The following is a 14,904-nucleotide window of genomic DNA, read 5'->3' on the forward strand; positions in this document are numbered from 1 at the left end:
CAGCAGCTGGAGCCCAACAGTCTGATTACATTTAATTAAACCTAGAGACACATCAGCCTGTGTCACACACTCTTTGCAGGGAGAGGTTTGTGCCAGATCATTTTAATATATATGTATATGTATATATATATATATATATACACACACACATACATATATATGTATGCATATACACATATATACATACGTTTGTTGCTTTTGCCAATTCCAAGTTAAACTTCATTTCCTGATATTTTCTACATCAGAATATACAAGAACGATGAGCCTTTTTCATTTGTCCAGCACTGCATTGGTGCAGTTCAGTCTTTTTAATTTTTTTTTAACACATTTCACAAGAAACCAATCAAAATAGCGACAAATCAACCTTTCATACAGCTTAAACACATTATATAGTCATCTTTAAATATCTTTAATTCTTTAAACACGGAGTCCGTCATATACTCATTATATTATTTTCATTTACAGAAACGCCACACGATAACATGGACAGTGAGGACCAAGAGCCTCTGTTCTCTTGCTGTGTTTGTAATATCTAATAACTCACACATTGAACTTGTTAGTTTTCAGGTAAGACCACTCTAATGACATGCTGACAAAGCCTAGCACTAAAACAGAAATAAGTACAGGTTATAGAGAACACGGTTGTGACAGACACCAAGTAGAGGAATGTTTTCATGTACATTTAAAGCAGGAAAGGCTGATGGTCACAGGATGTAAGGTTGTTTTTGCTGATTTAAGCATACTTCAAAATCAGCTATTTCATATGCCTAAATCCTGAGGAGAAAAACTCTAATCGTCTGGTTTGTAATACAAGCCGATGTGGCAGGCAAACAAGACGTGCGGTCAAAACACATTTTTGACAGTCAAAAGTAAGTGTTTTGAAAGTCAAATGAGTTGCCCACTCTACCTTGTGACCATATTCAAATGAGCACAACACATCTCAGCCTGACCAGACATGTTTGAATTTCTTCACATTAAACAACTTTCAGTTTAGGTTGCCGATACACGTTTTCTCTTAAAGAACCAATTTACACCTACAGTATGAGTGAAGACCAGGGAAAATGCACCATCTAACCATCACAATCTTTCACAAGTAAATGCAATCACTATCACTGAAGGTTTAAAGAAATGACGTGGGAAGAAGAGAACGGTGACAGGGAGGAAAAGTGGACTTAAAAAATAGGAATGTAGTTGTCAATCTTGGCGCGATGCCGTTGGGCAATGCACTCGGCGATCCAGACAATGTTCCTACACTCCTGCTCCTTTAACTTGACATAGGCGTAGAAAACACTGAAGTGGAACTGGTTGAGGAAGGCCAGCTTGTTCAACTTCACCTGCACAAGGAAGAGAAAAAAAAGAGTACTACTTAACCTATAATGACAAGCACACACCTAAATAATTTAATGTTCAAGTGGCACCACATCGGAATCTCCACACCCAACAGCGCATCCACAGGTCTGCTCAATCTCACGCATTGAGCGTGAGACGCTCTTTCGACTGCATTCACACGCTCTCACGCCACACCTCAGACTTCTCATGCCAAAAAGAAAGACATCTGTTTATCCATCTTGCAGAAAAGGCCAGTGCACTCTTGATAATCTGTAGTCTTTAGCTTACTGTTAATCAATGGTGTATTGACACTCAATGCGTTCACAGATAACAGTGGTGAGGGGATGATATTGGGACGCGTGATAAACTGCTCCGTTGTCTGTATTAATTGACCCTCATTTGTATATTTCTTCTACCGACATAGTCCTACATGTTGTGACGTTTTCTTGTGTTAAAGCCATGTTATTTGTGATGCTTACAGTTAACAACATATGCCCATTTGTGTTTCGGCGAGTGATATATCTGCCGTTGTTGTTAATTGGAGACGGTCTCATGTTGTTGTTTTTTTTTTTTTAATCTGAACTAGGCTTTACACGTGATGAACACCACTCGCAATCGAATAATTATGCCTTGTTTTCTCAGCTGAACTGGCACAAAGAGTAGAGAATCTGTGTTTGTTCCTTTCCTACTCCCTTATGGAAGGTGGTGCAACTGCACTACCTCCACTAACAGCAGCTGAAGAAGCTTGAGGATGTCAGATGAAAGTAGGAAATGTCACAGAGCATAGTTGCCCGGAAAGGTGTTCCAAAGGAATATGTAGTATATGGATTATTTGTGAATTTATAGAAACAATTTTTGACTTAACATAAATCATGAAATGCTCTTAAGAATGCAACAAATATTCAATACATAACATTTAGTTTTAATCAAGAATGTTTTTAATACCAATCAAATATATATTCAACCATTAACTTGCCTATAAAGCTGAAACACAGGTCTATAAAGTGTGCTATAGGCACATAGGCAGTTTTCTACAGTGGGGGCAGCTAAGCCCAAACTCGGTCACTCTTTCACAACTAATACGTTGGATACGGTTCTAAATGCCGAGTTGTGATCAGTAGTTGAATGGGTAAAAATATATTCTATATTCTGAAAATATCAAAGACTAAAGTCTGGTACTTGGCTCTAACCACACTATCAGTAAAAATCCAAAGTTAAACCTGAGATTAAATGATGTGTGCATGAAACCAAACTTGTGGGCATCATCAGAGACAATAAATATCATGGACAAAACATATAAATAAGAGAAGTGGGGAAAATGGGAGGTGTGATCTCTGCAATCAGAAGATGTAGACATTTTTTTTAACACCAAGAGCCCCAATAAACACCAAGGGACTCATCTAAGAAGTCTTATTCATTAAAATGTCTATTTAATATCCAGTCCAAACATATTGGCTATTGTACCCTTCGTATCTTTCATCATAGTCCGTAACAAAAGTGGCTCTAATTCAAACACACACCCAATACTGTATTGCACAGATGCTACAGTATTTCTTTTCATAGAAGCACTGTATAGCCCACGTGATAAAGATCTCCCTGAACTTATTCACAACCTTTAAATGCTTAAAATTCAGATGGGAACGATTATTCGTTTGTACACCGTTTAAGACCTTTCAGAATCCCTGTTCTTTTTTGTGTGTAAGGTATGTGTCTGATAATGCTTCACCTCGTGCTCAAAGAAGCGGTCCTCCAGTGTTTTGTCCCCAGGGTTACTGCCGGCGCCTTCAAACAGCAGCTTGTACTCCTGAGGAGATGGGCAAACAAGTTCAGTTATCTGTATCACTTTTTCTGTATAAACTAAAAGACAGGCTCATCATTTTTCAGGTGCTATAGTTTCTATTTAAATGCTCAACAGAAGTCTACAGACCAAAGGTTTTTGGACTTACAGGATAAAAATCTGCGACAGCCTTGACCTGCTCGTAGTCGTCTGCTCGGGCCAGTTGAGCAAGTCCTTCTGGGTAAAGCTTGCCACAGTGGGGGAAAAGCTTAGCACGGTCTTCTTTGGACAGCTCTGTGCCGAATGAGTTGATGGTGATGATGAAGGCTCTCCTGTCAGCTTCGAACTGCAGCAGAGACAGTAAGTCATGCGAGTGCTGCACTAAACCAAGTCAAACCATATCTACCATTTTATTATTACCCGTTGTATGTGATCACATGTACTACCACTGACGGGGAGTAAGGGAAGAAGGGACGGGGGATTGGGAGTGATTCTATTTGAAGCACCATGTGCTACATTTTTATTGTATGAAAAGTGCTCTGTAAATAAAGTTTGATTGATTGATTAACGTGAAATTTTTCATGCAGATGCTTTTATCTAATTGCCATCAAGACCCAATCAACTACTTTATGTACAAAGAATACATTTAAGGAGCATGTTTGTTAACATTCTGTCTGTAAATGAAGCAGAGACTCACCTCCAGGATAGGACACATGGTGTCTGCCGTGGTTCCTCCAAGGTTGGAGCAGAACTTATAGAAAGCCTCAAGGTAAGCCTGAGAGGACACGGCACAAAATGAAGGAAATCCATGCACATCGACAGCAACAAATAAATATTTATTTATATATGAATATAAATAACAATTAAAATGTAGTGCCTCTCAAATGCTTCAAAAACTCTTTACAAGACAAATCAGTAAATAAAATATTATGTTTATTATTGTATAAGTCTACTGTGACTACAATATGTTTTACCTTATAAAGTGTATTACGAATTATTTCAATGTTCATCTCGTCCAAGTCCTGTTCAGATATACAGTCCTGGAAGAATGCAGCTGTAAATACAGTTCAGTACATTAAACATAAAGTAGGTTTTTGAGCTTTAGTGCCATCTCATGTTCAACATGTGACACTGCATTTTTTCTTTAGGTTTCTCATGAATTTACATTACATACCCAGGGGTGTGTCCACCAGGATAGCATTGTACAGTTCAGCAGGGGTCTGGGCAATGTTGACCGCCTCCATCTGCTCAAAGCTACCAAGTGGGTGACACTTAGGCACCAGCTCAGAGATGGCCCGCTGGTGCAGAGTGCCCGTAATCAGCAGGATGACGTTGTCAATCATGTAGCTGTACCTGATATCACATACAGAAGAGACCAGGAAAATACAGTCATATTTTGGACAAGGACACACATTATGTCATTTTGCCTCTGTACACAGAGACTCCTGCCTGATCTCATTGGTCAACCTGTCCATCACCATTGCAAACAGGAAAGGGCTCAGGTTGGAATGAACCCATCTGTCATTCCAACCGCACACCTCGCGCCGTCTCACTGTCCTCATACATGTCCTGCACATCTTCATACAACCCAGTTCCTCTCTTGGAACCTGATCATAAGCTTTCTCTAGCCAGGAAGCTGCCATAATCTATACTTCTTCACCAGCACCCTCTGTAGTACTGCTGCTCGCTGATCTTCACTCCTTTCCTTAACCAAGCTTCAACAACTATTTCCCATGTCTTCATTGTGTGGCTGATCAACTTAACACCTCTGTAATTACTACAGTTCGACATATCACCCTTGTTCTTGGAAATCTGTACTACCACACTTTTTCTCCATTCCTCAGTCATTTTCACACTCTCTAAGAATTTGTTAAACAATCTGGTCAAAAAGTCCTCTCCTAGACTTCTCCATACCTCCACAGGTATGTCACTGCATTTCCACGCTTCATCCTCTTCCTAGCTTCCTAGATAAAATAAAAAGGTGTTTGCGTTCCAAGTTATAAAAAGCAGGTTTGCAACAAACATTAAATGCTAACAGCTATGGTAATCGTCGAAGAAAAGTAAACATCATGGCATTGTCCAGAAAGAAATGTTGTCTTGCATTCCCACCAATGCTGGTTGGAGGTGAAAGGCAAGGATATTAATGGATCTTAAGCATCTTAACATTCAGTTTTTTGTGTCTTTGATTACAAAATATAACATTTGTCAGATATATTACAGTTACATAAATTATTTAAATCCAACATCTTTTTGCGTACGTGATGAAGTCCATAAAACTGGCCAGTGGCTCATATGACTGGTTCCTCATGTGGCGAAACTCCACCACCATCTTCTCCTTGAGCTTGTCATCAATAACAGAAACTGTGAGAGGAGACGCCTCATTGGCCAGGAAGCTGCCATAGTCTGTGCTCTGCAGATGGAGCTTCAGATCTGAAAGGGAGATTGACAGGCAGAGAAATTACAGCGGATTAGAAGGTTTTTAATTTGTGTTTGTGACCGCGTTCAACAAGCAGGTGTTTTAGTTCAGTCATTCATTTATGCTTACATGCTTTTATCTCATCACACCTTTTTACCTACCTCAATTACACAGGCTGTAGTTAGCACAGAAAGTTCTTTTAATTTCTTAGAAACAACTAATCGGTCTGGCCCCACAGATTATTAGCAATCTTTTATCTCAGTATAATCCTATTCAAACCTGGACATTCTGTAACAGAGGCCTTTTAATGGTTCCAGGTTCTTGGCTGAAAACAAAGTGGAACCAAGCTTTTGAAGTTTTAATATTATTATTGTGTTTCTATTTATGTGTGCTTTTCTTGTAACATGGTTGCACTTGTGTTTTTATTTGTGAAGCACTTTAAAGTAGAGTGGGGATGCAGAATACTATCGGCATATTTGTATTGACATACAGTCAGGTCCATAAATATTGGGACATCGACCCAATTCTCTTTGTGCTTTGTATGTGCTTATATATATACATATATGTACGTATATGTATATATATACACACATGTATATACGCACACATTTGTATGCATGTATGTGTTGTTAAGGTGCTGTGAAGACTCAATGTGAAGAATGGGGAGGAGATAGCAGATGTGTGAACCGATCGGTTATATTGCTCTGTTACCAACTAATCTTAATCACAGTAAATTCGGTGCTTAAATAAAGCTAAAGCTAGACACTACCACTTTCAGTGTGAATTTTCTTCCTCATTGTACTTTCATTTCCTCTTAAGAATGACCCATCATTGATCAATAAACGTCACAGCACTCAACTAGCTAGCTTGGGCTAGCAATATTCGAGATAGGTAGCGACTACTGTGCCTATTAATATTATTTACCTTACAAAAACCACGATACAAAAACACAAGTACGAGTAAAACAATGAATGTATAGATGAAGTAAGAAAAAGAACGTAATACTAACGAGTCTTACGAACGCAATGTAAAACTAGTGGGATTAGTTACGACGGCGAGCTAACATGTTAGCCGTTAGCTACGGTGTGTTTTCTCACCTTCCAGGGTCTCGCACTGAACGAGGTTTAAATAATCCGCTTGAGAAAGTATTCCAGCTTTAAAACCTCTAACCAGCCCCTCCAGGTAACCGTTATCGACATTGAAATACAGCTCAGAGAAAGGCATCCTGTCCGACCGTCGGTTCTGTCTCTGCAGCAAAAGACGTTCGGGAGTCAGACTGACGTTAGCAATCAGCTGACTAAACCACGTGACCGTCATCTGATCAGTCATATGCTTACACACATACACACACTTCCCGATAGTCAAGGCTGCACCCTCCATACCAGAGTGCACACCTGGAGGATGCAGCCTACATTCATTTCCTGGGGGCTACTATTACTCTATCCTTAACCATAACAACAACTGGCTGAAGTCTAACCTCAACCTAACCATACAACATGTCTTCACTTTAACATGTAATAATTTAGGTTGTGGGGACTTTTGTTGTCCCATTGTGTTCCCATGAGAAAGACAAGTCCTGTTATTATGGAGGATGAAAAATAAATGAATAATCAACCAATCAATAAATAATACAGAAATAAATAAATAAACAAATACAAAAGTGAATTAATGATTGAATGAATGCAGTCTAATGAAGAACCCAATGTGCATATTTGTTTTTGCAAAAGCAAATGATTTAATGTTAACCTTGCCATTAGATTAATTCTGTGAACATGGAGCTTTATATCAAGCTAAACAAAATTAAAATAAAAAGATAGTCAGGAACGTGCCCTCCACCAGAGTACAAAGCAGTAGAAGATAATGTTGAATGAAACCCATAATGTTACTGCCTCTTTTAGGTGGGAATTAAAAAAAACACATTTTGTTGTTGATTTTATTCATAAATGTTTTTAATTCGAGTATAAGCGAGACCGGACCCAAACAAAAGAACCTGATGACATTCATACTGAACATCAAATTGGGAAAGAAAGGTGACTTTGAACGTGGCATGGTTATTAGTGCAAAACAGTCTGACTATTTAAGAAAATGCTGATTTGCATGTGCATCGTCACTAGGGTTTATAGATAAAGGACAAAAAAGAAAAAATATCCACTCAGAACCAATTTTCTGGGGGGAAAAATGACATGTTTTAAAATAGCATTGATTCAAAAATGATAGAAGCATAACTGCAACTATGAAATAACCACTTGTACCAAGGAACTATATGTAGAAGACCATCTCTGAAAACCACCTCAAACCTTAAACAAATGTGCTACAGCAGCAGAAAACCCCACTGGACACTGAGTTAGGTACATATATAGTGTCACTGATTATAAACCATTAGTTGATTAAAACAGAGATGTTGGTGCAATCATGACGTTCTGACATCAAATATCTGGAGGACAGCCAGTTTCTTCTGTCTTCACATTTCTGTTTGAGGACAATAGAGATTCTGATTAAACAATTATTACAATTCTGTGTCTGAACCTTGATATATGGAAGCCAGACAATGTTTGTTTTCTCTTTACACATGTTAACACTATGACTTTCCAACTTTACAGAATAAAGTGTATTTTTTTTCCACTTACGACAATAAAGTTTGTTGATGCGATCAATGTCATTGACACTCATTTTTTCTGCATATCCAAATTCAAGGTCAGGATCATCTTTGGCGGTGATGGTTGCCTCTCCATTTATGGAAAAGGCGTTACTAAAAGATTAACACAACATCAGTTAATGGTCTAATGTAGTTAATCATGTCTTTTTCAGTCTTAGATGGCCAACTCTCTTTGACTTTACAAAACAACTGATCTTGTATGAATAACAAACAACAAATGCCTATAATTGTATTTATTTCAAAAATGAGTGACACCCAAGTACCATAATTAAGACTGATGAACAATAAAAAAAAATTCATTCATAGAGATCCCTTCAATCACAAAGACTCACTTTCCGTACTGCATGACAGAGTCAAAGTCGTAAGGAGTTCCCTGGTTATTAGTGTTCCTCATGTCGAAGTTGTTTTCTGCTCCTGCAAAGATGAGAACAGGTGAGTGAGGTTCAACTTTTAAACACACATTTTATAAGAAATCTATTGTAATAAGTTTCAAAAATGTTCTTAAAATGATTCATAAATTAAATCAAACTATGTTGGCCAGTTGTGTCGTCCACCACCACACACCCATGAAGCTATGAGTCAGAAATGTCAAAGTTACTGGACCTAAAAGGCCTTTGCATCCCCTCTCATACATGAAAACCCATAAACCAGAAGAGTGAGCTAACCTGGTTGAACATTCTCTAAATGGATGTTAACATGGTCATCCCTGTCAGAGCGGGAATGCTCATGATGGAAACCGAGAGCGTGGAGGATTTCATGCTGCACCACGGCTGTGTACAAACAATTTACATGCAGGGAGACGTCCTGTTTCCCTCCTCGACGGCCCACGTAAGACCAGCACCTGACACACACACACAAATATATAACAATTCAAAAATTCAAAAATCCGCTCAATTCATTTTGTTTGTACAGGGACACTTTGTCACATGGCAGTTTACAATACCAGCATCTGACTCGAGTCAGACTTAAGTCGCCAGATTGAGGACTTGTGACTTGTTTGATCAACAGTGTACAGTATATATAATGTTATATTTATATTATAGTGTAAAAGATTTTGCACTTTGCACACAAAAATCACAATTCACACTGCAGCTGACAACATTGTGCAACTTTTTGTCAGAACTTTTGTCAGAACAAAATAGATTCCTACCCAGATCCACGGAAGAAGTGGAGGTAGTCATCTTGCTTGCGGCGCTTGACAAAGCGAATGCATGTAGTAGCCTCAAATCCAGTCAAAACCTCCTGGATTTGAACTTTCTGGTTACGGGCTGCAGAGACAAATGACACCCTGCTGAGAAACATTCACCCAAAACAGGCATGTTTTTGATGATTAACTTAATACTCACTGTAATGACGGCCGATTTTGTAGGGCACCTTGACTAAGTTATCCTGATCTTTAGGCCACATGCATCCAGTCGCTGTGCAGGGGTCTGCATTACTGAGTCCATTCTCCTGTATGTCTCCTTGGCTCAGGTCCGCTAAAAAATAACAACAGACATTATTCAATAATAATACCTGGAAAACTCAAACCAGCTTTTGTTTGTCTTTGAAAACCAATGAGCTACCAACCAACCTATATTTCATCATCAATTATCTTAACATTCTGTAGCACATTTGATTTTTCAATAGTATGTGAGACAAAGAGTGGCATGAGATATCAAGATTCAGTGGCATGTACGATTAAAATGTACAATTATATATTGGGAAGAAAAGCAGAAAATCTAAATTATCCAATTTGTTTTCCTCAATTATTGAAGTTCTGTTGATTGATTTTACAATTCAACAGCCATCCTCATGTGTACCAAGACATTTTTCTTTTTAAACCATAGAAGTTGGACAATATGAAACGTCAGTCTTACGTTCATTTTCATTGGCTTTTGTGATGATATCATACACAGATTGACCTGAAGGTAAACAGAAAACAAAGCATATCAGAAACAATGGACAGCAGAATAATGTGTGAATATTACAATAAACAATTTCAATGTTAATATCAGGAAAACCTAGATTATTAGAGATGATTTAACTAACCGTTCTGGTTATTTTCAGTTGCACCCTGAAAGTCAAAAACACATCTTTTTGTTAATAATCACAAAAGATTTTCTTAGGACAATATTTAAAACCATATTCCCAATGTGAAAGAGTCATACTGGCGGGATGGCAGTCAACATGAAGAGAAGAGAGAAGAAAACAGGAACCATGATGGTGGTCATCGTCGTAAACTTCAAATCTTAAAACACAGGGAAATATAAACAGTCTTTGGTCACTGAATAATAAATTAGGTGCAAAGAAGCGTTCAATCAGAGAACAGAGTTTGAAGTTTACCTGTTGCTTCGTGAGTCTGCTGCAGTGTGGCAGCAGGTGCTGAGCTCCTCATTATATAAGCTGCTCTTACAAGGTGTGGCTATGAGGAGGAACTCATGAGTTTGTGAAATACTTTTACAATTTGAACTACAATTCAAACAAACATCATTTTCCAGGAAATACATTCCATCAAATTGCATATATCCAGTGTGAGACAATTTATAGAAAGCCTTTGAGGTAAGCCTGAGAGGGCACAGCACAAAATGGAGGAAATCTATCTTACACCACCATAATGAATCTGAAATGAACTGATTACAATATCATCTGCAAACAACATTTTACAGTCCACAGAGACTCCATTCTGACCTCATTGGTCAACCTGTCCATCACCATTGCAAACAAGAAAGGGTTGAGGTTGGAATGAACCCATCTGTCTTTCCAACCGCACACCTCACCACCGTCTCACTGTTTCACAGTCCAATTCTTTCTGGTCTTCTCTACACTTCTCATATGACTGTCTCCACATGTTCCACCACCACCATCTTCTCCTTGAGCTTGTCATCAATAACAGTAACTGTGAGAGGAGACGCCTCATTTGCCAGGAAGCTGCCATAGTCTGTGCTCTGCAGATGGAGCGTCAAGTCTGAAAGGGAGATTGACAGGCAGAGAAATTACAGCGGATTAGCAAGCTTGTCCTTTGTGTTTGACACCTTTCTAGAAGCAGGTGTTTTCGTTCAGTCATTCATTTAAGCTAACATGCTTTTATCTCATCACACCTGAATTACTGCACCTGCCATTTTACCTACCTCAATTACACAGGCTGTAGTCAGCACAGAAAGATCTTTTAATTTATTTGAAAGAACTAATCGGTCTGGCCCCATAGCTTGGGTGGACAGTGCATAGGGACAATTTGGGCGATGCCCTACCAACTAAGAGGAGAAAGATTTTTTTTTTTCTAACAATTCCAAAGATCCTTAGTACTAATATTCCTTTCACCGTCTCTGCCAGCAAAGTTATTATCAGTGTTCTAGACTCTCATTGTCCAATCAGAATGGCCAGATTCAAGTCATGTTTTATGGTCACGCCTCTTTTGGGACGATTTCATTGACGTGGAGAATCGCCCAATAATTCTCCTATTGACTCTCATGTTAAAAAATGCATTTTCAATGAGGATTTCTGTGCAGCAGACAGCAGTCATTTGAGGCAACGTTCGTTAGCTTGTTTGCTAACATTGTTGATGTTTGTATCGATCAGGGTTTAACTGCAGGTTAAACTTCACAAATCAGACAATTGGACTGTTTTGTGTAAGAAAGTATTGTAAGATGCATTTTGCAACACATCTAAAGAAACACATACAATTCTGCATTTTCCTTTACACTTAATTAATACTTTGACTGCACTATCTTGTCTGTTGTATGTATCTGGTAAAGGTTGTGAACGCTCTTGATCCTCTTGATCCTCTTGATCCTTGGTAAAATGGCAAAAATATAAACGCACAAACTTGAAATGGCGAACAAAAATAGAATGTCATGACATTTGCTCAGATTCTTGATGCATTTGTTTGTGGAATGATTTGTTTTGCTCAAACCAGTCCAGTGTCACTTGGCCACTCCTATTGATTACAATCTCAGATTGACTATTTCAACTCACAAGAGTCATGGAGCATGGCAGAGTGGTGGTCAATATGCGTGACCAGTACACAGACACTCCTTATGGTCTGGTCAATAAAAGGGCACACCAAAATGTGGACTTTTGTCACTTGTCAATATGCCACAGATCACAAATCATGGAACTATACACATACGGAATTATGTATGTTGTGGCAAAAATTGTCGTAAGGTGTCTGATGAAGAAATTAAGTTGCAACTGAAGTGTCTTAGATGAAGAAATTAACACAGCGAAATTACACCTCAAATGCTCAAGGACCATTCCGCCACACCAAGGAGCACAAGGCTCCCCAGGATGTGAGGAGTCCTGGTGCTTACGCACCACATGGCTACAAGGTTCCTCAGGATGGAGGGGAGGCTAGGTGCACATGGTTACAAGGGAGGTCTGCAGGACTGACTGGACATTGCCATGTATGGGCTTCAGTTAGCCAGCACAGGGATGCAAAGGTTAACATGTGTTTTGTTTATGCCGTAAAGGGGCAACTATGTGTGACTAAAGATAGAAGACCTTATAAGGGCAGGAGGTGATGTATAGTAGGATTGCCAAATTTCCTATAAGATGTATAGTCTTGCCGACTGTTGGGCAGTGCTTCTGGAGAATTCGGCTGAAGCGCTCCCAAGCAACTGCAGTGCTTGGAATTGACACTTGACTCGTTAGATAATAAAGATCTCTTTGTTTGGTGAAGTCTTGTGTCACGGAGTCTCATTCTACATCATCATCTCATCACCTGGTGTTCTCAAGAAGAAGGAAGCCTGACGAAACTACACAACAAAAGTTGATTGCTGAAACATTGCTTTATTTATTTGCAAAGAGAGAGTCAAGATGGACACCAGCTCAGAGGCAAGTCAATGATGACTCTGAGGAGCGTGAGAAAGATTCTATAGTTCATAGTTGGCGTGTGTGGTGCTTTAAGTGTTATCTGTGCAGCTGGTGACCTTGGTTCCCAGGATGTGAATCAGGAATCATCAGAGAACTTCAACGAAAGCATTGGAAACAGAAACGATGGCAAGGACCATTCCAGGTATTGCTCACTACACATACAGCAGTGAAGATAGTGGAAAGAGCTACCTGGATCCATGGCACACACTGCAAGAAGATCAACTAACACCCTTGCATGCATCACATTGCACTGCACAACAGCCCCCATCAAGCCCTAAAAGGGGTACTGTCAGCAGCATTGAATAACACAGAGTGAATATACGTCAACGCTGCTCACACTGACATAAGTAAGAGAATACACACACTGATGAGTTACACCCACACACACAGTGTATCCTACGTTGCTTCACCGATGGAGTCCTGACCACAGCGCTGACATGGCATCCTTTGCGACGACTGTGTGGTATGAGAAGAACTCTGGTTTGCTTAACAATTCTGTCACTGATAATTATATTTCCAATAGTGTGGTTTTGAAAAATATGCTGTTGACAATTCAAACTCGACTGACACAAGCCCAGACTGATAGATTAATTTTTACCTGCTGACCCACCTCATGTGGAAGCTGGAATTGCTTTAGCACAGTGTCATGATAACACTGCATGTGCCTTATCTCTCCTGCAGGCTAAAACCTTGGAGATGACAAATTGCTGGATCTGCCAACATATGGGTGTGCGAAAATGCATATGACACCACTCGCACACAACATGTACGAACCAAGTTTGTTAAATTCTCCTTATTCTGGTTCTGTGGTTCTATTCCGACAACCATGGCTTCGCTCCTGTATATGGAACATGTCATGGCAGAAAACGTAGATGACCCTGAGGTGTTAACTGCTTTATCCACACACCCTAATCAGACATGCACTGACCCTGAATTGACAACCACTCTTAAATCTGCTGCTGTTACACCTATACTTAAGAAACCCGGTTTAGACCCCAGGGACTTCAACAACCTGCGACCGATCTCCAACCCACCATTTCTCTCCAAGATTCTGGAGAAAGCAGTGGCTTCACAGATACATGCACATCTCCATAACAATAACCTTTATGAACAGTTCCAGTCTGGATTCCGCCCACGTCACAGCACAGAAACAGCCCTCCTTAAAATGACAAATGACCTACTGTTGGCAGCTGACTCCGGACTATTATCCATCCTCATCCTCCTCGATCTGAGTGCAGCCTTCAACACAATCTCTCATACCACCCTCCTCGACAGACGAGCATCTATTGGCATCTCTGACACACCCCTGGAGTGGTTTAAATCTTATCTCTCTGGCCGCACCCAGTTCATCCAGTTGAAAACCTTCACATCCCAACCATCTCCACTCTCCTCTGGTGTTCCCCAAGGCTCTGTACTTGGCCCCATCCTGTTCATTATCTATCTCCTCCCCCTTGGTCAGATCTTCCGCAAATTCAATATCCACTTCCACTGTAATGCGGACGACACCCAGCTCTACCTTTCTTCCAAACCCACCTCCACCTTCCCGCCCTCCTCCCTCTGTAACTGTCTACAAGAAATCAAAACCTGGTTCTCTTCCAATTTCCTGAAACTCAACAGTGACAAAACCGAAGTTCTCCTCATAGGTTCCAAATCCACTCTCGCCAACACTCCAAATTTCACCATCCCCATCGATAACTCCTCTGTTTCCCCCTCCCTACAGGTTAAGAGTCTGGGTGTCGTCCTTGACGGCACTCTCTCATTCCAGACCCACATCAATAACACCACTCGGTCAGCCTATTACCATCTCCGCAGCATCAACCGTCTCCGCCCATCCCTTACTCCCGACTCCACTGCTATCCTGGTCCACTCCCTGGT

The 14,904-nt window shown here is 39.9% G+C and overlaps 2 protein-coding genes across 2 annotated transcripts; both read right to left on the reverse strand.

Moving 5' to 3' along the window:
- Window positions 1–279: 279 nt before the first annotated feature.
- On the reverse strand, window positions 280–6,778 carry LOC310936431 (V-type proton ATPase subunit d 1). Its single transcript, XM_083900494.1, has 8 exons — window positions 6,620–6,778; window positions 5,365–5,536; window positions 4,281–4,459; window positions 4,081–4,160; window positions 3,804–3,881; window positions 3,276–3,452; window positions 3,056–3,133; window positions 280–1,334 (listed from the first exon to the last, which is right to left on the reverse strand). Exons 1-8 carry the CDS (start codon window positions 6,744–6,746, stop codon window positions 1,173–1,175), a joined length of 1,053 nt encoding a protein of 350 aa, XP_083756620.1. The 5' UTR covers window positions 6,747–6,778; the 3' UTR covers window positions 280–1,172.
- A 1,205-nt stretch (window positions 6,779–7,983) lies between these two features.
- Window positions 7,984–10,391, reverse strand: LOC310936894 (hatching enzyme 1.2-like; the record flags this gene model as incomplete). Its single annotated transcript, XM_083901053.1, has 9 exons — window positions 7,984–7,991; window positions 8,150–8,271; window positions 8,511–8,592; window positions 8,844–9,019; window positions 9,329–9,446; window positions 9,525–9,656; window positions 10,038–10,082; window positions 10,210–10,234; window positions 10,329–10,391. 9 exons carry the CDS (start codon window positions 10,389–10,391, stop codon window positions 7,984–7,986), a joined length of 771 nt encoding a protein of 256 aa, XP_083757179.1.
- Window positions 10,392–14,904: the final 4,513 nt, after the last annotated feature.

The sequence above is a fragment of the Microchirus variegatus genome (assembly GCF_963457635.1).
Source record: "Microchirus variegatus genome assembly, chromosome: 14".
NCBI classification, from domain to species: domain Eukaryota; kingdom Metazoa; phylum Chordata; class Actinopteri; order Pleuronectiformes; family Soleidae; genus Microchirus; species Microchirus variegatus.

Excerpts from the sequence above, each read along its gene's own strand:
- LOC310936431 (XM_083900494.1), bottom strand. The coding sequence starts at position 6,746 with ATGCCTTTCTCTGAGCTGTATTTCAATGTCGATAACGGTTACCTGGAG. Across the intron at positions 5,537-6,619 it reads TCAGTGCGAGACCCTGGAAG|ATCTGAAGCTCCATCTGCAG; the intron begins GTGAGAAAACAC and ends TCTCCCTTTCAG. Across the intron at positions 3,882-4,080 it reads TTCGTAATACACTTTATAAG|GCTTACCTTGAGGCTTTCTA; the intron begins GTAAAACATATT and ends GTGTCCTCTCAG.